Raw genomic sequence first — 23,398 nt, forward strand, 5'->3', positions numbered from 1 at the left:
TTAAACAATAGAATACCAATTGAAATATATTAAATATTTTTGGGTGTTTTTCTACATTTTCAAATATATTGATTTCATTTACAACACAGAATACAAAGTGTACAGTGCTTACTTTGTATTATTATTTTTTATTTCAAATATTTGCACTGTAAAAGTGATAAACAAAAGAAACAGTATTTTTCAATTCACCTCATATAAGTACTGTAGTGCAATCTCTTTATTGTGAAAGTGCAACTTAGAAATGTAGATTTTTTTTGTTACGTAACTGCACTCAAAAACAAAACAGTGCAAAACTTTAGAGCCTACAAGTCCTCTCAGTCCTACTTCTCGTTCAGCCAATTGCTAAGACAAACAAGTTTGTTTACATTTACGGGAGATAATGCTGCCAGCTTCTTTTTTACAATGTCACCTGAAAGTGAGAACAGGTGTTCACATGGGACTTTTGTAGCCAGCATTGCAAGATATTTACATGCCAAATATGCTAAACATTCGTATGCCCTTTCATGCTTTGGCCACCGTTCCAGAGGACCATGCTTCCATGCTGATAACGCTCCTTAAAAAAATGAGTTAATTAAATTTGTGACTGAACTCCTTGGGAGAGAATTGTATGTCTCCGGCTCTATTTTACCCGCATTCTGCCGTATATTTCATGTTATAGTAATCTCAGATGATGACTCAGCACATGTTAATTTTAAGAACACTTTTCCTGCAGATTTCCCGCAAACACAAAGAAGGTACCAATGTGAGATTTCTAAAGAAAGCTACTGCACTCGACCAAAGGTTTAAGAATCTGAAGTGCCTTTCAAAATCTGAGAGGGATGAGCGTAGACCTTGCTTTCAGAGGTCTTAAAAGAGCAACACTCCAATGCGGAAACTACAGAACCCGAACCACCAAAAAAGAAAATAAACCATCTGCTGACTCAGACGATGAAAACGAACATTCATCGGACCGCACGGCTTTGGATTGTTATAGAGCAGAACCAGTCATCACCATGGACGCAGGTCCTCTGGAAGGGTGGTTGAAGCATGAAGGGACATATGAATCCTTAGCGCATCTGGCACGTAAATATCTTGCGATGCTGGCTACGATAGTGCCATGAGAACACCTGTTCTCACTTTCAGGTGACATTGTGAACAAGAAGCGGGCAGCATTATCTCCTGTAAACGTAAACAAACTTGTTTGAGCAATTGGCTGAACAAGAAATAGGACTGAGTGGACATGTAGGCTCTAAAGTTTGACGTTGTTTTATTTTTGAATGCAGGGTTTTTTTGTACATAATTCTACATCTGTAAGTTCAACTTTCATGATAAAGAGATTGCACTACAGTGCTTATCTTAGGTGAATTGAAAAATACTATTTCTTTTGTTTTTTGCAGTGCAAATATTTGTAATCAAAAATAAATATAAAGTGAGCACTGTATTCTGTGTTGTAATTGAAATCAGTATATTTGAAAATGTAGAAAACATCCAAAAATATTTAAATAAATGGTTTTCTATTATTGTTTAACAGTGCAATTAATCACCATTCATTTTTTTAATCGCTTGACAGCCCTAGAAAATCCCAGCCCAAACAGGGAGAAGCTGCCAGGTCTGGTTCACGCTGCCTACACAAAATGAGCACTGTGGGGCTCAGCCACCATTAAGATGAGGATAAAAAATAGACACCAAGATAATTAACAATGACTCTTCTATCCTCGTTAGTTTCTCTATCTATATTCCATTGTGCACCTAACCTTCTCTACTGGCTCATGTGCACAAGTCGCTAACCCTGAAAGGTAAATATCCTTACACTGTGTGCTCTTTGGGACAGAGACTGTCTTTTGTTTGTTCTGTGTCCATACAACACCTAGCAGCATGGGGTCCTCATCCATGAACAGCTCCTAGTTGCTACAGTTATACCATATTTTTTATTATGAAAGCTCAGACTGCAGGGAGCTGTGGGACTTCCATGCGTTTTACTGCTCCAAACCTTTCAGCTGCAATCAGCAGGTAAGGAATTTGCAGCTCTGTGAAAAAAGATTAAAAGCTGGGTGTGTGCATGTCAATTACCTCCACCCTGGAGGATTATGTGGCACGTGTAACATGATCTGCCTTAATGTATTTTGCACAGCTAGGTGTGTAAGGAAGCAAGTCGCTTGGTGCACATAAAACAAGACTCCTGTGTAATCATCATAAAAACATGCCTGCCAGCTGTCCTGGGTAACCAGAGATTTATCCGGGTACGTTCCCAGGACGGTCTTTGTGTGGGTTGGGGGGAGTTGCATACACAACCTCCCCTTCCCCCCTCCCTCTTTAATTATTACCACAAGCTGGGTGAGTAACAGTACTGAAAATGCAACATGGTGTTTTTAAAGTGAATTCCAGGCTGGCAAGACAAGACGCAGACTGTGAGCCCTGCTACTGCATAGGCAGCAAAGCACCAGCCTCCCAGCATTGAATGTCAGCTAGAAGGACTGCCCTTAGGGGGCAGAGGATAGATTGCCCCATGGAGATGAGTCTAACCTTGGCTTCTCTGCTGCAAGCACCAATAAAAATGGACGCCAGTTACGGAGACCACCAGCTCGTTCCGCATTCCAGATGGTAATGGTTTTCTATCCTGGCCTGGACTGCATTTGATATAATCTGGAAATGAAGACCTCCATCTCCTATTACCAACCCCGGAACCACCCTCGCTTCCACCACCCGTCAGTTTCTTTTCAGTTCAGGAATTAATCTCCGACTTCCTCCTCCCCTTCACCCCCAACAAAATAACCGTGACACCCATTGATAAACACAGTTAATCTTTTGCAGAAGAAAATGTATCGGGGGAGGGAAGAAACCCCTCCATATGTACCTAATTTCCTGCACAGGTTCAGGGTTGACCTCAATGCTTTCGCCAAAAAACACCGGGAACATTCGAGGCCTCATCTCTGGCACAGAAGAGTTCACAAGAAGGTAAGGGACCTAGAGGACAAACGGGGAAAGAACAGCACATCAAGCATTAGGACACAGCAGAATGCTGCTGGTGTTATTTACAACATACACTGTTCAGTCATTGAACATGCCACTGGCGCTATGGCCAAATTCAACTCTGGTGAAGGTGGGCGCGACTCACTTGAATTCAGACCCCCCGGGTTCATGCTCTGCTGGGACTGCCCAAGAAGATGTCCCCTGTGGCAGGTGCTTTTTGAGATGTGGACACGGACTGGAGACACAGCACCAACTCATGTCAGACTGCTGGTAGTAATGGCTTTACATCACAAGGGGCCAAACTTTGCTGCTAGCTAGACTGGTGTAAATCCCAGGTAACTCCATTGACTTCTATGGAATCACTGTGGATTCACCATAGTGTCAATAAGAGAATCTGGCCAATGACTTCATTGGCATTGCACTCAGTTGCACCAGGTCTGAATTTGCCCCTTCCCCCAAGGCCCTTTAACTCCAACTTACAGTCCCTCTTACTTCTGGGAGCAGAGTAGAGCTCACAATGGTTATCCAGTAGATCTGTTTGTGTCAGTGCATGGGGAGGAGGGATCCTTCCTTGCTCAGGTTACAAAGCTCAAAGGCTCATTTATCAAAGGTGGGGCCAGATCCTCAGCTGGGGTAGCTCCTTTGACGTCAACACCAATTTAAATCAACCCACAAACTGGGAGGTGCAAGAACAGGCGCTACACAGACTCTGATCGGCTTTTCAAGTGGTTTGGCCCGATGGTGCATCCACAGTAACACTATCTGTACTTATGTGGTTACTTTCATTTCTCCCACTCTGGTTGCAACACCAGATTAGCATTACACAGCGGAGTCTCTGCCAGCTCCACCCTAGACACTGCCAGTAGCCGTCCCACCGCAGTGCCTCCTTCTGAGCGCCCAGCCCTGACGTAAGCTGATCTAGCCCTACAATCCAGGGTTGCCTCTCTACCCTGCAGATTCTTTCATTTGGAATTTTATCCCCTTCCCATATATCTCTTTCATTTGAATTATTCTTCTCTTCCCTTATTGCTCCTGCTATTGTGAGCCAGTGAGACTAGATAGTTTTCATATGGGGTCCCCTGCTCAAAATGGGCCTGATCAGCAAAGTTCCAGATCTGGAGGTGGATCTAGCGTTTGGGAAGGGTGAGGGTGAGGTGGTTCAGACCTGCTGAGGGTGCATCTGTGTTTTGTATATTCCTTCCTCTCCTGCTTCTGAACTACATAGGATGGAGTCCACCTGGATACTCACTGCTCAACCTCTGTCTTGAAATATTGCTGCCCAAGGATCATGAGGAAAATCCTTCTTGAGGCAGGGATCTAACAAAGCTTCGAGTTTCAATACGTTTTCCAATAAGCACTGCGCATGAGAGCCTCAGTGGCTTTGTTTCCCCCAATTAGTGCTCTGTGCTGGGGCAGTACATATTGATGCACAAACGCCCACTTACTCCAGTGGGAATGGAGAAGTTAAAACATCATAGGCCACATTCCCCAGTCTGCTACATCCACTTTGCACAGGGTAAGCATCTCCCGCTACCCCTCCTCTGCCAGGGGGAGTGTCAGGGGCATGGCAGAACAGAGCTCCATTGCCCCAATGCTCCTTCGGAGTATGGTCCCTGTGGAGCTGCAGCTCCAACTTGCACCGGGGCAGGGCAGCTCTGCATCAGGGAGCTGCAACCAGCCCCCTCTCTTGTAACGGAGAATCCAGCCTGATGTACCTTGATTTGGGCTATTCACCCCTGCAGCTGAGTAGCCCTCACGGTCCTTGCTAGAAATACTGCAATCCCCAAATGTCCAGGGGACCTGCAGGGAGGCGGAGCACCCTACCGCTGAGTTCAGCAAATAAGCTATTCACCGCCCCACAGCGGTTTCTGCTTTTTCTTCACCAATGAAAACCTCCTGGAATGTTTGTTCCTCTAGCCTAGGAGAGCACACTGGGACATTGGGGAGATTAATTGGCGCCTTTCGTTATATTTTCTCAGCTCCGTTCATAGCAGCAGCCCTGTGAATCTGGGGCTTTAAAACAAAGTGACCTAGAGCACTGGGACAGACTCTGAGCACCTTCTCCTGAAGCTTGTGAATGTAGCTGCTTTGCAACTCCTACATGGGATGATGGTGTCAGAAAAACTGGTTCGGTGAGGAGGGCACAAATGGTAGATAAGTACCCAACTCACATCGAAAATCACTGGGATTTGGATGCCTTTGAAAATCTGCCTTTTAGTCTTAAATGTTACAGTTGTCAGTGGAAATCACATCCCGTCCTATAATAAAGATAATATCCCGAACATCTAGAGCGCCTCCCCGACTACCATTTGAAACTCAATTTGCAAACATTTCAGCCTCAATGTCTTCTTAATGAAGCAAGCTAACAATGGGCAAACACCAAGGATTCCCTTTAATCCAAAGCACCAATGTTCAGGGGTTCAGACAAATAGTTCTCCGTTTGACCCGTCTCTAAAGCAAACTGAATAAAATGGATTCAGACAGCTTGGGGAACAGCGAGGGATTCCAAATTTCTAGTTACTCTCTTGTCCTCTATCAAGAAACACATTCTCTCTCTCTCTCTCTATTCCTCCCCGAAGTACAGAGTAAATTTGTGCATGCTCTTCATTTTAGATTTTGACCCAGTCATTTATTCAGAACCCTTGAACACCTTAGAAGGTCTTCATACATAAAGCCTAATGGGAAAATAATCATCTACATGGTCTGATTGATTGATCAGTAGTGGGGAAGTATTGGAGGACCCATAAAGTTCTCCGAAATAATGCTGAGACACTGAGATTCTTCCAACAATATAATGTAGCTGTCTATTCTCACAAAGCCCAGTAGCTTCTCTAGCACACAGGGAAAGCTGCTTAAGACTCTTTCTCCTTAGATCTGGGACCAGATTCTCTGCTGGTGTAAATTGAGTTCCATGGAAGTTACTGGTGCAGAGTTTTTGCGCTGAAGGCAATTAACCGTTGGAGCAACTTACCGAGGGATGTGGTGGGCTCTCCATCATGTGAAATCGTTGAGTGTCTTCATGTGAGATGTGTTCTAGTGCAAACACAAATTATTGGGTCTACAGCAGGAATTATAAGGAGAAATCTTACGGCCTGTGTTGTGCAGGTTGGACTGGATGACCACAATGGTCCCTTCTGGCCTACAAATTTATGACTCTGTGGAACTGCTCCAATTTACATCAGCAACAAATCTGACCTCTGAAGTTCTTGGCAGGGAGGAGGGGCTTAGGGGTAAGGCATTTTCAGAAATGTGCCACAGGACATGAAAAAGGCTCCCCCTGACCACCAGGAAAGCTAATCGTGAACTCCTCTCCAGCACAATATCCTTAAACATAAGTTCCCAGATCGAATGAACCAGCATCTGTTGTCTGGAGCCAGTGCAGCTGCTACGTTAGCTCTGGGGCACTCCCTCGGAAGGCTGCCGCGTTGTGTGTTTCACTCCCCACAGCCACTTTGCCATTGGCTTTGATTTATGAAACACAGGAACCTGGTGTCCCTCTAGGGAGATGTCTGGAGGCCTCTGGGCAGGGTTTAAAGGTCTTTAAGGGGGGTGAAAAACCCTTGGAAACATTCTCTCCACCCAGTGCAAGCTGAATCTATGCACAACAGAACTCGAGCCCATTTCTCAGCAGTCACCCATTCAATAACAGTGAATAGTCTAAGAACATGGAGGATCCACCTGACGGTAGCAGAATCAATGGCTTCCAGCTTCCCCCTCTCTTTGAATTGTCTTTCACCTCTGGGTTCCTTACGGCTGAGTGAATCTGCTGCGATGGTGCACTCGGCCCAACAGGCTGCAGGAAGTAGTGGCACTCTCCAGAGGCCCTGTTCTAAGACGTTCTCTAGCTGTCCCTACACAGGCAAGAGGTTCTGAGATGCATCAGACTTTGGGGGGCTTAGCCTGAATTGAAAAGGAAGACTTTGGAGCTTCTACTCCATGCTCAGACAACGTAGTTCTAGAAAGTAAAAAGCAAGACCTAAATACTTTTCTAGAATGAAATTTATTCCTCTGCAGAGGGCCAGCTCCAGGCCTATGCACCACTTAAGTTCCCTGTAAGCCCCTTGGGCCATATCCTCAGGTGGTGTAAATTGGCATAATTCCACTGACTTCAATGGAACAATCCCGATTTACAACAGCAGACCACCTGGGTTTAAGGGGTGCATAAACTGAGAGCTTTTGCTTTTGACGGGCAATGAAGTTTCAACGTTGCATCTGAATTCTCAGGACCACAGACTCTAGTTTACCGTGTTGCTCTGTTACCAGCCAGTTCTTTTTAAACCAGTGACATTAAAAAAAAATCCCTCCTTTTATCAAATGTTGCTGCTCCATCATTGATAATAGCCAGTATTTGCACAGTGCTATGGAAAAGGCTTGTCTCCACTGACTTTCATCTCCTGTCCAAATGGGAAAGGTCGTTCCTGCTTATTCCTGGCTCGCATTCAACACTCACGAGGGAGGGGTGGGCATTTCTATTTGTAAATAAAGCTCTTTGCCTTTTGCATGTGATTCTTTTACAGGGCTATCTTCCATGACCGTATACACATGCCTTGCCTTAGATCTGTCTGCTAGCTTTTACCTCTTGTCTATGGCAGGTGCTCTGTTTGAAAGCACCTAATCTGCAAGAGGGTTTTGTTGTTGTTTGGGGGGGGCAAATTGTACACAGACACATTTGCAGCATCTGCTAACTGCAAGCATGCTGGGTGAATCACCTGCAAAGCACTGCAGATTGCTTCTCCTGGAGTGGAAGCAGAGCTGGGAATATGCATCCCTCCTTATGCACCAATTGGGATTGCGCAAACGAGAGAGAAACGTAACTAGCTGCTGGGTGCCCTCAGTGTGAGTGCACACAGGCAGAAGTAGTAAAATAGAAAAGAATAACATGATGATTACCCTCAGAGGATGTTTAGACATTAGAGCAGGCTATATGTGCCATCTTGTTCTGTAACATCCGCAATCAGCATGCATTTTTAGTGCAGAAGAATTTGCTGGCTTTTGTCTTGGTTTTTATAATTCTATGACCAAATTTATCCTTGGCATAACTCCACAGATTTCAATTTGGTCACCGATGTTTGTAATCTAACCCTGTCTATCTAGATGGAATCTAACAATCAGAGAGCAGGATGGGACATAAGGGGGGCAGGGGAGTCAGATGATCCCACATCTACTCCTACAGGGTTCTGACATTGTCCTCTGAAGAATCTGGTGCTGGCCACTATCAAAGACAGGATACTGGACTGCATGGACCTGGGGTCTGATCCAGTCAGGCAGTTCCTATGTTTCTAATCAGCCAGATCCTCAGCTGGAGTAAATCACTACTGTGCCATTGATTTCAGTAGAGTTACACTGATTTTACACCAACTGAGGATCTAGGCTGTGCCCATGGTTATGTTTTACCAAAATCTCTCTTTTAAAAGAGACCGGTTTCTCTTTACTGGTAGCTAAGGTTAGGAGATTGTCAGCATTGGGATCCCCAAGGTTGGACTCTGTGAGGATGTGGATGGGATCCCTCCAAGAGGAGGGCATCCTAGGTGCTTTTCCCCTTTCAGTCCATTCTGAACCAATATCCCAGCAGGTGGTAGCTGGGGCCTGAAAGAACAGTGCCAGGCACAGACCTGGATAGACAAAATAATGTCTATAGAAATGAGCATTGTCAAAACATCCAGGGCAAAATTCTGTTTGCACGGGACAGAAGGGAGGAATTTGGCCCCTGCAGCGAGGAACAGACTTGAACACATGCATGGCTTTTTATTACTTGTTGGCTTGTTGGAGGATTTGCATAGTGTTGGTGCCAGCCCTATAGTAACTGACTAGTTATTGGGAAAGAGGGAAGGAAATGCCTAAAACAATACTTCAGTGCTCCGGCTCACTGGAGGGACAGATGCTGGCAATGTCTATTTGAGAAGAACAATGAGCAATGCAAAACGTGTAGAAGACAACCTTCTCCCCAGCCCCCCACAGGGCTTTCCCAGCTGATATCCAAATGATGTGCAGGAATTCCCTTGCCCCCATTCGGCAGAACAGGATGTAGTGCAAAGAACACTGGACCCGATGGAAATGACAGAGTTCAGGTGGCAGAGTGAAATGCTCAGGGTTGGACTCTACCCAGCCTACTGGGGCTAATGCTTCTTTCCTGATACAAAGTGCCCCTGGGTCTCTGAGAAGCCCACAAGAAGCTGGGGCTTTTCAGACAGCACCTCCGACAGTACAGCAGCCCCCAGCCACATGCTGGGGCATTGGTTTGGAACTGACCCAGAGAGGAAAGCACCTGCCTATTGAATTATCAGCTCTCTTTCCAGCATCATCTGGATTTTCCTTGGCAGGATTCCCTCCTCCTCCTCACCCTGTCCAACCCTGCTTAGCATGTGCGAGCTGACAGGAGGACAGCACGAGAAAACAGAGCTGCAGCAGCTATACATGCTACATCGCAGCCCTTAAGGAGACTCGAGCTCAGCTTGCTTTGGCTTATGGGTACACAGTTATTTTAAAATCTAAACAGTGAAGCTGATGTCATGTGCATTTGCCATCTCCTACAGTGGGTAAGGACAGCTGCTGTCACAACCAAGGAAGCCGCTTTGGCACCCAAAACCAGATTTCCTGCTACTCTGCAATCAAACACTTCACCCTGTCATATTTCCCCTGAAACCATCACCCTGCAAAGACTTTGCATGTGATAGCTCTGCTTTTCCCTGCACTGTTTCCTGCAAACGCGTCCATCTTAGGGCATGCGCAGAGAACTAAAACAGTGTATAGAGGCAATTCCTGCAATAATTCAGTTTGTTCTTGGCATTTTATTAACTCCACTCTATCTGATTGCATATAGGTAGGTATTTATACTGCACTCATCACCACGACATCTTGTCCTTCTGATAATTGGATCTGACACATGAACCCTTGGAGGGAACCACATAAAATATAGTTGAACTGAAAGTATTAAATAGTAAGGGGGAAATGTGCAAAAACACCTAAGGGATTTAGAAGCCCAATTCCTATTGATTTTTGAAAATATCTCCCTCAATCAGAGAGATTCTGTTGGTGAAAGAGAAACTTTTGAGCTACACAGAGCTCTTTGTCAGGTCACAGTGGGCAAAAGCTTTGGCTCCAACATCCCAACCAACATGCCCATTATATGTTATCAAACCACTTGATCAAAGAGCTAGTCAAACACCTGGACCAATGATCAAAATGCTGCAAGTGAGGGATGAATCTCATATACTAGGTCAGTTGAGTGTTGTCTTACTCCACATTTTAAGTGACGGGAATATGCGTCATTTACTTCCATTGCCAAGAGGGAAAGGAACTTTTTGGAATTCAGCTGCCCTTCATGTGCTAGCTGATTTCAGTGAACCTGTCCGATAATCCCCCTTCCACTTTAGCCAACACCGGTTCATTACAGCGCTGAGTAGCAAACTTGGTGACAAGGTAACTGGGAGCATTCTTGAGGGATTAGCACATTAGAAGTCCAGACCTCGTAATGTTTCCCCCAAGTGCCTCTCCAGAGCACAGTTCTGTTCTCAGCTCTGCACAGCTGATCTCATGTTCCTTACTAACACGGACATGTCGTGTGCTGATTCAAGGGGCATTGTGTGCATCCCAGGACAGTAGGACACTGGAGCCAAGATAGTCCATGTGACTCAGAGAGCAATGCCCACAGCACTTCATGAAATCTGTACTTTTGCCCAGACTTGTGTGCAAAGGGGGTCTGCGAATGGAGAATGTTAGATAGCTGATTGCACGGTGTGCGTCCTGCTAAATCAGATCATGGACACAGCAGCGCTAGGTGCTTGTTGAAGTAATTAACTGATTAATACAACTGGGCCCCTCCCCTGGAAACAGAAGCCTGTCACAGGAACCGGAACCCTGTGTGTTGCAAAGCAAAGGCCCGTCCTACACAACTGAACTCAATGGGAGTTTTGCCATTCACTTCAATGGGAGCAGAAGCCAGTCTTCAAATGCGTCTAGTGACGGGGCCATTTTTATGCAGCCTATGGAATTTGCAAAGGTACTGGCAGGGGAGCGATCAAAGTAGAAAATGATACATTGGTGTAGGTATCAAATGTAAAGCAACATTTGCATCGCTCCTGCAGGCTTAATTTGAGAAATAAAAGCTACACATATCTGGGTAATCAATAAAGCACAGAACTGCAGAATGACATGTTGAGCTGGTGATTGCCACTCTATCATCAGAGACAGTTACAGTGTCACAACTAATTACACAAGAACTTAAGAACGGCCATGCTGGGTCAGACCAATGGTCCATCTAGCCCAGTATCCTGTCTTTTGACAGTGGCTTCCAAGGGAATGAACAGAACAGGACAATCAAGTGATCCATCCCCTGTCATCCAGTCCCAGTTTCTGTCAGTCAGAGGTTTAGGGACACCCAGAGCATGGAGTTGCATCCCCGACTATCTTGGCTAATAGCCATTGATGAACTTATCCACCTTATCTAATTCTTTCTGAACCCAGTTATACAGTTGGCTTTCACAACATGCCCTGGCAATGTGTCCACAAGTCCAATCATACAACTGCTGCATGAGAACTCTCTCAAAGTCACTTAAAATTCTGCATGTGGAGGGCCTACGTGGCTTATAAACTTGGCGTACATTGAAAGATCATTCAATGAACACTGCAGTTTGCCCCCACTCTAAGCAATCAAAAACCTATGGAGCAGCTCTTTGGAGGAATCCCAGCTGAGGTTCTGTTTGTCCCTCCAGCATTCAGAGTTCTGAAGCCTCTACCTTCCATCTAAGCTGTAGTTACTGGGTGAAGAATGGGGATTAAATTAAATGTGTCGATCTCTGTATCTTCATTACAGCAGAGTTAGTGGCAGATGTTCCCAGAGTTACGGTAGCAAAAATTTCCAACCTAAACCCCCTATTTTCACATATTCGCAGCCAAAGCTGGTTTAAAAATGAGGGGGAAAAAAAGAGGGAGATTCTGTGATTTTTCATTTTAAATTTCTCCATTATTCTGAAATCTGAAATTCCACAGTTAAAAAAGAGGGAATCAGCTTTATACTTGTTTGAAAAATGAGGCCGTTTCACCAAAATGTCATCAACTTTTTCCCCACCTCCAATTTCAGCAATATTTTGAGATTCAAAAAAATGTTGCTAGCTTTCCAAAGTGTTTGTCTCTGGGGCTGAAATGTGACATGCTTGGTGTCTGCCAGGGGCTGGATGGTGGGAGAAGGGTAGAGCCCAATCCTGGCAACTGGGCCAACTGAGGCATGGCCAGGGGAATTGAGCTGTCTCAGATCACACAGCAGGTCAGCACTCATGCTGGGAATAGAACCCAGGAGTCCTGGCCATTAAACAGTGCTACCTCCCAAATAGCCCTTCGTGACCCATAAGGAAAGCAGAGGCCAAGCCTATGGGTAGAAATGAAAATACATATTGGATATTTGTAGCTAATAATCCATACCCTTTGGATCACTGGTGTCCTCTGACACGCAACTGGGCATTCCTCCCTCCTCCGAAGCTCCCATCAGCATCCCCCTGAAAGTCACCACCTTACGCCCTGTCCAGGGATGGGATTGCTCCCAGCAGTCCAAGAGGGAACCTGGGAGAGGGCTCAAGAACAAACTAACCCAGTACAGAGTCAGCACCAGGCCCATACAACTTCTGCCTGCAAACCAGCACTTCAGTGGTACATCTGCTCTGCGAAGGGGTGAATTTCACCCCAAAGCACGTCTTTAACAAGGGACAGAATACACTATTTAATTTCTAGTAAAGAATTTGCCCCTAACACCGAAGGGTTAAAATGTTACTAAAAAACTTAAGTTATTTCTCGTTTGGCAGCATTTTTTCCCTCTTTCTCAACTCCTGTGCCTTTCAGGCATGTAAGGGCCTGGGCAGCTAAGCTCTGCTTTTGAAAGCTACACCGAGATAAACACACACAAAAAGGGTTCCCCAGACAGGTGTTCAACCCCCTGCCATGAGCTGTGTTTTATCTATTCCGACATAAGTATTACTAAGGGTTACTATGCAGGGACAACTGTCCATCAACTTAATATCTGCTGGAGGACTATGGGAAATGGAACTGAATGTTTGGAGTATATAGCATGGTGTTACCCGTTCAGAACAATTGCATAAATAAGCCAGTACAAAGACTGGAGTTCCTCTAGCCACGATAACCATGGGGCAAGCTCTGTCTTTTTGTTCTGTGTTTGTACAGTGCATAGCCCAATAGGGTCCTGGTCCATGATTAGGGCTCCTAGGTGCTATAGTAACACAAATAATAAATAAGAGAATCAGATGAATACTTAGCCCTGTTATAATGCATTGTGCTCAGAGACTCTAAGCATTTTACAGAAGGAAGTGGATTGCAGATTGGGAAGCTAGGAGGGGAGCCTTTCCACCACAAAAAAGGACAACACTGGCACCCCCTTTTGCCCCTAAACCCCTACCAACCACACACAAAAAAGGAAATTAATAGAATCTAAAAAAGAAACAAAAAAATCAAACCCCTCCCCCATATGACTTTGGACTCCGAAAAGAGAGCAAAGCCAGAGACTCCACGAAATCTACTAGGGATTTCACTACTGCTATTGATTTGATGTGGAAAGGGCTCAGATACTATGGTGATGGGCAGCAGGCTGAAACAGGTTGATAGATATGAACCAAAAGATGAAATCACTTGCCCAAGTGTCAGAAGTAGGAACTGAATTCAAGTCACCAGCGGCCTCTTCTAGCTAACCCCCATACCACTCTCTTTCCAGATTTCACATGAACATACTGGTCCATGAAAATGTCATTTGCAGCAAGCTGACATTTACAGCAATAATGAAAAATCTGCCTGAGTTATTCAGTGGAGACGCATCTAGGAAGCGTCTGTTTTAACCGGTAAGATACACTTGGTTAATAAATGATTGTGCATTGCTAATGTCTTGATGTACTGGAGATTACAAGCCCTGTTATTCATGCAACTATAATGTTTCCAGAAACAGGATAAGTTTCATTTGGAAGAGAGAACAGTCAATGGAGACGTCAAATTGAAAGCGTGGCTGGTAGTCCTAGTCTTATGGAATATTTAATTTTAGATAATTACATCCTGCAGCTTTAAATCAACTTTCTGTTTCAAGTGGGAAATGTATGGTACTTAACTTCTTGTCCAAAAGAGTTATATAGTGATGCAGTGGGGTGTCAACTAGCTGAAAGATTCCATCTTAGAGGTGACTGCATTTTCATAGCTGGTGAAGTGATTCCTGTATATCTATATAAAAATTATGTGCCAAATCCTGCAGTCTTTATTCTTGCAAAACTCCCCCAATTTTTATTTAAATTCAGTGGAAGTTTTGCCTGGGTAAAGACAGGATTTGGTTGTGGCACGCCTGTCTGGCTCGGTGTGTATATCTGTGCAGCGTGTTTCCCAGCTTGGGTAGACAGACAGACACTAGCTCTGCTCAAGCTGGCGTGCTAAAAAGAGCAGCATGGTGGCGGCCCGAGTACAATCCTGCCCGACCCCTTGCGGGTCTTGGGTAGCTAGCCCAAGCTGCTGCCCGTGCTGCCATGGCCACACTGCTGTTTTTCAAGTTAGCACATGCACATCTGCCTGAGTGGACAATTTTATCGCCCAGCAACAGCGTACATACCCTGTGTTCTCCCTCACCCACAAGGTATATGCGGTGTTTGGGGCCAGGATCTGTAAATCAGTGAATTCAGTGGAGTTGTGCAGCCGGATGGCAACTGAGGATCTGTCCCTCTGTATTTAATTTTCAAAGCATTTGGGGATCTTTGGGGCAATGGGCACTATATCATAGAAGGACTTTAGTACAGAGAGAAAGATGTATCCGTGTAGCTATGAAATGAACTGAGAGCTGCTTGCCCAAACTAGGCAGACGCAGTTCCTTTCCAGCAATTTGTGCTCTGGCATCCCAAGACTCTCCTCTGGTGGGGACTAGAAAAGAACACTACATCCCTCCAGAGAGACCCTGTATTTGACAGACAGGAGAGGCTGGGCCCTGCTTTACATGCAGGCCTGACATTTTTGGATTCCCACTCATGTGACTGCTAGGAGTGAGATATTAATCAACACATAGACACATAGCTCAGTTGGAGCAGTCTACAAACAAGACCATGTTAGCCTGGTGAGTAACTGGAATGCTGAGCTGGCATATGGTTTGTAGATTAGGCAGTGCCTGGGGCCTGCCAGCTCTCTTCTGCCAGGAATGTTTCAAAGAGGTGGTGAAATGGGCCCAGATTCATATAAGAGGGGATGAGGTGGAGCAAGTGCTGGATTCTGGCAGAAACGGGTGCAGGGCAGAGAGGGAGGTGAGAGTGGAAATGAATGCCAACCCCATCAGCATGAATTTCAAGGGCTTCCTGTGGGGTAGGGGTGGGGCTCAGATGTGGGCAGGGATACCAGGGTCTCATGGCTTCAGAGGGGGGGCATGCTGCTATTGGAACGGGGGGAGGGAGGGAGGGATTTACCAGGGGTCTCACACCTCTGTGGACTTTCCTCAGGGATCTCAGGATGTGTGTGGGTTTGAAGGGCCATGCCACCTGTCCGATTTGTGGACCACCAAACCTCACCCCCTAGAAGGGATGATGGCCTGCTTAATCCTTAGGCCCTGCTGCAGCTTTTGATCGGGGGGTGGGGAGGAAGACCTGGTAACTGGCCCTTAAGGACCCAAAGTTGATGGGACATTTGGCCTGGGCAAGGCCTGACAGATGCATTATCCCCCTTCCCCCTAACCCCCCCCACACACACACACACAGACACTCCTCACTCAGAAGGTACCTTCCACGTATGGACCGCCTCCATCCATGCTGTCTCCGTGGCACTGTCTCCCCCAGAGGGCCCATTGTGGGGTAGGAGGTGTGAGGTGGTACCCAAAGGGACTGGCATGCTGTGCACATTGCCCCATCTTAGCAGGCATGTCAGGGCCAGTGAGTTGGGGATGGGTGTCATAGGAAGCCAGGGATTCTGGGGGTCAAACATCCTGCTCATTCCATGGGTGTGAGGTGGCGGTGGTGAACCCACACGCCCTACCTGGAACACTGCGATTTCCTCCCCGTTCTCCTCTATGTCATGGACTTTCCCATGGGACAAATTTGCCCCGAGTAAGGATTTGATCCAAAGGGCTGTATCTGGACCTCAGTTGTTTACGTAGAATACCCTGGGGTGGGGACGTTTCTCATGTGGAGTGACAGGGATGTTGCCCTGGTTAAATTAATGGACAGCTTTTCAGATAACAAGGAACCTGTTGCAAATGGGACAGTGCTGGGAACAGACGGCTCTGCCCTGCGAGGCTCCCAGATGACAGGCCTGCTACCGAGGGAGCTGGGGCAGCTTTGTCTGTAGATTATTTTGACAAAGGGCCAAGCACAGCCAAATAATTTTGACAGACTTTTTTTCCCACATGCATAATGGGGCAAAATCAACATAGAGCCGTTTGGCTCAGTGGCGCAGCACGTACTTGCATCCAGACAGATGGATACGATGCTTCCCACTCTCGGCCCAGGCATGGACCCAGTTCTTTATATGCTGAAGTACCAGTAAGCATCAGCAGGCAAGCTAAGCAGAGAACGTATGCATTTCCAAAGGACTGTGGTTTAGAGCTACAGGGCCACTTCCATAGCGCCTTCTACCTTCCAGACACAAGAGAGGCCTTATTCCTGCAAGGATCTCCGTGTGGGCAAATCCCCATTGTGGCCAGTGGGGCTTCATGCAGGCACAAAAGTCTGACTGCAGAGCTCTTTACACAATCAGGGCCTTTGTGAAGACTCTCAACTCCCCTATGAATGAGGTATTGTCCCCATTTCACACATGGGGAAACTGAGGTACGATGGGTCTGGGACTGGACCAGAGTGACAGTTCCTGACTCCCAACCTTGTGGTTTAACCACCCATATTCTTCCCTGTTTTCATCCTCTGTCTTTCACCCTCCCCCATGCCCTAACACCACATATGAGCTCTGATCAGGGCCCATTTCTGTTTCTTTGTTTTATGTTAATGTGAGCAAATGATTCAGCACCGGAATCTCCGCACTTTCCCTCCTTTGGGGACAGAATTTCTGGGCCCTCTGAGATAGCTGTGGATTGTGTGTCTGTGCGGGGAGGGGGACGACTCCCAGCTGCATACCACATATTTCTCTAGCAACTCTCCCTCCCCCAGAAAATCCTGGCATCTTCTTGCTGTCCCTTTTTGGGACCCCAAAGCCGCCAGAGTCCCCGTGTACCTTATGCAGCTCCACGCTGATGGCAAGTACAACCCAGGAACGTTTTTTAAAGTTGTAAACAGTAAACCCACAAGTAAGTTCTGAGCAGAGAACCTTTGAGCCTGATTCTGATCTCATTTCCACTGGTGTAAATCCACTGAAAACAACGGAGCTATGTCGGTGAGCTGAGAATCGGACCCTCTGCATCAGAACTATATTCCTGGACAATCTTAGGAGTAAATTCTCTGCGGGGGCAACTACACTGAAGTCTGAGAATCTGCCCCTTGATCCCTGTCCACTTCATTCTAGCAGCTGGTTTCTTGTGAAAGCTGTTAACGTATGCTTGTTCTTGCAGCTAATGTTAGGGGTCTTCCTTACTGCCTAGCCATACATACAACGTTTACCTTGTCTTTCTAATAAAATGTATGGGATGCTTTGTAACATAAGTTTCAAGGTGCTTGAGAACAAAAATTAAAAATTGTCATCTTTTAAATTTAAAAGATAGCTAAAAGTCACTTTGTATTTCTAGGCTATAACTTCTCATAGGGTCTCTTGCCCTTATGCACAAAGCAGCTGAAGAATCCCCAACGTATGGCTTACTTGGGAGAATTAAAAGTAAGTTCCCCTGTATTCCAAGCAAAGTCTAATATAATGGTGTTGAGCTTGCGGTATTTATTACTCTGGCTCTAAATTGCCTTTCATATTTTCTTGGATCCCAAAGCTGTAGCCAAATTGGCTGGTTAAATGTGAATAAATGGTGCATTGTCTTCAAAACAAAGTCTGGCTTATTAAAAAAAGAAGAGATTTCATTTTTATAGTTAAAGTTAATCACACCAAACACAGGGAATGTGGACTGTAAACAGAAGAATGTCCCTGGGAAGTACATACAAGATCATTTCAGTATGTATGTCAAGAATTATCCCAGAGCTAGAGAAATTCTTAAACCTACCTTTAAAGCTGGAACAAAATAGCTGAACCCCAGCAAGATTAAAATGGGAGTTTTTGATAATACTGTAATAAGAAATGCCATGAAATATTTCCCAACTATTTTTCCAGGTACAACTAGACTTATTGTAACTGTACCTGATAGATTTTTGGATATTAGGAATATAGCTTACACATATTTTACTGTATTATAGCACAGACTGTTCTCAGCTCTATCTCGTGTGTAAATACCACAAATAATAATATAATGGGCGCTAAACACGCATGATTTAGTCTGAAAATAGCATTAATTGTTGATTCACCAATTGCCCATGCTCTCTGATAAACTGCAAAGAGCAGGCAATTAAAACAGGAGCACAAATTCATGGACTGCATAATTACTCACAGATCTGTGAGTTCTCCTTAAATGGTGAGATGAAAGCTAATTAGAAGCTGACATTTAATAGTATGACGCAAGCATCATTTTCCATAGTTTTACTTTCCTAACAGAACCAAGTGCAAGCACAGTATTTGCAGAGTGGAAATTAGATGGAACGAAATTCCGTTTATAGAAAAGTAGAATGATAGTCCCATACAACTAATAAATAACTTATTTCACCATTTTGCAGTGTGCCAACTGCAAGTCTGTTTAGAGTAAATCTCCACTTATGGTACAGTCCCATGTCTCAAGCATTTGCATTGCTTCCTCCTCCATATTTGAACATAAGATTGCTTTTTATATGAGTGGGTCTGTGTTTCTTCTACACCTACTAGAGCACAAAAGCATCCACCACATAACAAGCCTACATCCTAACAGCAAGGGCTCACAGCTAACATGGCTGTAATGTGGTGTCCAGTTGGCAAACAATTATAACATTAACCTCTCAAAATGCTGCCTAACATCCATGTGTGTCCAAAATCAAAGAAATAGCTGGACAATAGAATTTTGTTTTTCCATAAACCTTAAAAATATTTATTCTACAGAAGTCAAGAAGTAAGACCCTGGGGTAAATTCATCCAGAGTATTCCATTATTTGTACCCACTTATACCAAGGTTGAATTTGGTCCCTGATCAGTAAGGTGTTATTCTGTACAATCTCCTTTTCGGAGGGGCTGACCTAAGAGTGTACTCGGTCTGATAACTATCTTCATGGCAGCTCATCTGACTCTGTTGTAGAGTTTTATACAGGTTTCTAGCTGTATTTTGGTCCAACACACCTTCATTAATCCCTCCTCACACATTTCGTTTTATGACTGCATAACAAGGACCCGATCCTGCAAAGTCTTAGGCGCGGGGTTATGCAAGTAGGTACGCCCCTGAAGTTAATGACAACGTTAGTGTAAAATTACTCACATGGGGGATGAGTTACTAAGTGTGGAACCTCAATATTTACTTTATGAATTTGTTTTTTTTAAATTAAAACCCACCCTATTACTTTGGTGAGCAACAGTTAGTGCTCGTGTGAGGACGTTGGCATATTAAGGTATAAAAGACAGTTTTCAATAAAATGTTAAACACATCCTGAGAACCTGAAAACTGAAACGAAGGTGAACTTTCAGTGCAAATCTGCACAGGGGGGAGAAGGGAGTAGAGTGGCAACTGAAATTCATAAAGTATAATTCTTTCCTATGGAGAGCTAATGTCTCTGTGCTGCAGAAAGTTTTTACTCTGTATTTAAGCCAATTAAATATGCGGTTGAATACATCAAAAAATGTTTGTTTTTTAACAGAAAAAATGTTTGAAAGAACCTTGGGCAAAAATCCTTCCCTCCAGAAAATCCTCCTAAACCTCGGTCTTTAAAAGCAATTTATAATGCAACAGATTGAAATTGACAAAATGAAGCAGAACAAAAGTCCTAATGAATCTGCTTAAATCCGTCTCCACCCTCAAACACTTCACAGACCCTTTGTCAAGATGATCAGAATCCGGCTTCTATCTATATAGCTGCTGCCAGGAGTTCAATCCTGAAAACCAATAGAGCTGTACTGTTCAGCCATACCGTGCATGACTTCAAACAGCATCACTCTCTGAAGCACGATTCAGGCAAACAGCAGCAGCACAGAGCCACCTCTCAAGCAAAAACAACTTCATCCTTTGGAAGAGAACATGAACCTTTCCAAATCTTGTCTCTGATACCAACGGCCCTGACACATGTACATAAACGGTTCTGAATAGTGCACTGTTCCACATTCAGAGCAGAAATGACTGTAACACTGTTGCTCCATGCTCACAAACCAATCGGACTGATTTGGAATGAAATCATTTCAGCATAGCTGAGAAGCCAGCTCTGGTATGTCTAGTCACAACCTCAGACCTAGCCCCATGTAGCATTGCATTAAGCAGCCTTGTACTCTCTCTTACTACACAGAACCATGTCACCCAGGCCAGTGGTTCTTAACTAGGGGTACACGTGCCCCTGAGGGTATGCAGAGGGTGGCCAGGGGATACATCAGCTCATCTAGATATTTGCCTAGTTTTACAACAGGCTACATAACAAGCACTAGCAAAGTCAGGACAAACTAAAATTTCATACAATGACTTGTTTATACCGCTTTATATACTATACACTGAAATGTAAGTACAAGATTCATATTCCAATTGACTTATTTTATAATTAGGTAGTAAACTGAGAAAGTCAGCAAGTTTTGAGTAATAATGTGCTGTGACACTTTTGTATTTTCATGTCTGATTTTGTAAGCAAGTAGCTTGAGGTGAAACTTGGGGTACGCAAGACAAATCAGATGCCTGAAAGGGGTACAGTAATCTGGAAAGGTTGAGAGCCACTGAGCTAGACTGATTTCTTATTTCTTTCTTTACACTGGAAATTGAAGCATGTGTCTGATGTGTTTTAAATAGCAAACGCTTACTGTGATTTATCCTCCAGCTCCCACTCCAAACTGCAAATAATTCACCACCGGGAAGTGATGGGGCTCTGAATGTCCCCAGACCCCCCTGAACTCTGTCACTGATTCTCCACCAGGGGTCAAACCTTTGCCAGCCAGTCCTAACAGTACAGTAAGGAACTAGGCTGCTGGCTGCTTCCACGGTTTGAAGCTGGAGCAGGGGTTCCAGAGTTGAAGTGTAGCTGTCTTCAGGGAGGATTAACCCATGAAGTGCTCTGTAAGAGCCTTTTAATGTTTTGCCTCTGGGGTCACCAGTGGCCCATCCCATCTCATGAAGCCTGGATGAAGAGAGGGATTCATCATGAGGGAGTCCACTCCTCACTGGAGACCACATCCAGGTCACCCTGAGGTGCAAGGGGTTGGGTTTATAAGAGGGTCCATTTGTGAAACCTAAATGCAGGTTTGGATTTTAAACACCTACCCCCCAATGCTGGAGGCTACTGGAATCCAGGTTTGGGTCTGAGTTACTCTTCTCATTCCCTGCCTGCCTCTGACACCCAAACAGGCTCCTACAAAAGCCCTTTCTTCCTCCCACCCTTTGTCCCTCTTGTCTATTTGGATTGTAAACTCTCTGGGGCCGATCCCAGAACAAAAGCCTCCTGATGTGGCATAAGGGGTGGTCCCCAGTGAAAGATGGAGACAGTTCCCCACTTAAACCCCTGAGGAGCTAGGAACAGGAACCACCCCAGCCTCTCACCCTTGGGAGGAAGCTGTAGGGCGCCAGGAAAGGCTCTTACCACTTTGCCTTCCTTGACTTCCTTTCTGGGCTCATGTCCTGGGTGATCCGTCCCCCTGCTGCTGCCCTCGGCTCTGCCCTCGATGATCCCGGGAGCCAGGGTGTAGAAAGGGGGGCTTGGGCTGGGAGGCAGTCCGGAATCCGGACTGTCCAGCAGGCCCTCCCGGCTCTTCTCTTTCAGACTCTCTTCCATTCCTTGCAGGTGCAGGTGGCCCACCATCTCTGGGCGGCAGCGAGGGGAGCGGAGCCACGCTGAAGAAAATCCGCCTCCTCCCTGAGCTTGAAGGCAGGAGGTGAAGGGCTTCGGGCACGGCCAGGAACCCCACAGTCCAGCCAAGGAGCCGCCCCCGCTCTGGCACAGCGGCCCGCAGCCCGAGCTGACCCTGCGGGGGAAGGGAGCAGAGAGGGCGCATCAGAGACAAGACCAGCCCTGAGCCGCTCCAAACCTCGGTCACGCTGGGTGCCCTGCCGAAGGAAGGGGAGCCAGGGCGCTGCCCCCAGCAAAGGCCAGGGCAAGAGGCTAAAGGTGCCGAAGAAGGTTCCGTTCCCTCTTCCACTCCTACCCCTAGCCCCGGCGCAGAGCGCCCAGACCCTACCACCGGGGCAGGGCGTCCCCTTCCCCAGCCCTGTCCCCGAAGCAGAGCGCACGTATGAGACCCTCTCGCTCCCTAGAGCAAAGCACGCTGGGCCCCCCTCCGCCAGGCGCAGATCCCCTGGCTCCCCGCCTTGGGGATACCACCCCCCTCCCCTTGTCACCCATCGCTGAGCCGGGGTCGAGCGCTTGGCTCACCCCGAGCCCCTCTCCTCGGAACAGAGCGCCCGGCTCTCCACGGCGATCCACCGCCCACCCCGGCACCTGGGCCACTGACAGCGCCACCAGGGCAGGGCGCGGGGAACGCAGGGCACCGACCCGCCCCCCTCCAGCCGCAGCAGCGTCTCCGCCCCGCACGGATCCGCCTCCAATTCGCCCCTGTGCTCGGTGCACGGGGACGGGCAAACTTAGCCCAGCCCAGCCCCCGTCGCCTCGCCCTCCGCACGCCGGGGGAGCGGGGGCACGGATCGAACCCGGGCTGCCTCGCCGGGCCACGCCAGGAGTGAAGCGGAGCCGCGTTGGGGGTTGGTGCCCCCCCCTCCTCCCCCCATACTGTGCTTGGCTTGACCACGCTTCCTTCCTGCTGCGCCCCCAACACGCCCGGCAGCCACGACGGGGGCACGGGGCAGGCGACTGCCCCCCGCCTCCCCCTGGCGAGCCCACCGGGACCCGGGGCTCAGTGTTGGAGAGCCCCGCCCCCCCCGGGGAGTGGTGGTGGGGGGGGGGTGTCCCCCGTGCGTTTGCAAAGTGCAAACCGCCCCTGCTGCACCCCGGGGCCCGGAGCCCCGCACCCCGCCGCGTGCGGCCGGAGAGCCGGCAGGAGGCGCGGAGCCGAGCGCAAGCGGCGGCCGTTTACTTGCGGTGCAGCAAGCGGTCCCCCGCGGCAGGCGGCTCCCCGCGGCACCGGGCGCTCGGCTCTGGCTCGCGGCCGCCAGGGAGAGCTCGCCCGGTCCTGCGCTCGGGCGCCGGGGGGCTGCTGCCGCTGCCGCTGCCGCTGCCGCCGCCGCCGCCGGAGAGATCCTGGGGAAATCCTGCCGCTCGCTCTGGTTCTCCCCGCCTCCTGCCGCTCGCTGGTTTAGCTTAATGGGGTGGGTGGAGAACCAAGGGGCCCTCCCGAACCCCAGCCCCCCACCCCTTCT

The 23,398-nt window shown here is 47.0% G+C and overlaps 1 protein-coding gene across 3 annotated transcripts in view; it reads right to left on the reverse strand.

Moving 5' to 3' along the window:
- RFLNA (refilin A) overlaps positions 1-23,189 on the reverse strand; it is a 33,905-nt gene extending 10,716 nt beyond the window's left edge. Inside the window, exons 1-3 of one of the 3 annotated variants that reach the window (XM_073312857.1) lie at positions 23,116-23,189; positions 21,669-22,050; positions 2,834-2,943 (exon numbers count right to left, since the gene is read on the reverse strand). In XM_073312857.1, the coding sequence (XP_073168958.1) occupies positions 2,834-2,943; positions 21,669-21,887 (329 nt within the window). In that variant the 5' untranslated portion in view covers positions 21,888-22,050; positions 23,116-23,189. Of the gene's footprint in view, positions 1-2,833; positions 2,944-5,920; positions 5,983-21,668; positions 22,051-22,457; positions 22,695-23,115 lie in introns of those variants that run through there. The other 2 variants (XM_073312856.1, XM_073312858.1) reach the window with 2 other exon arrangements.
- Positions 23,190-23,398: the final 209 nt, after the last annotated feature.

Source organism: Lepidochelys kempii, chromosome 15 (genome assembly GCF_965140265.1).
Source record: "Lepidochelys kempii isolate rLepKem1 chromosome 15, rLepKem1.hap2, whole genome shotgun sequence".
Classification (NCBI taxonomy): Eukaryota; Metazoa; Chordata; order Testudines; family Cheloniidae; genus Lepidochelys; species Lepidochelys kempii.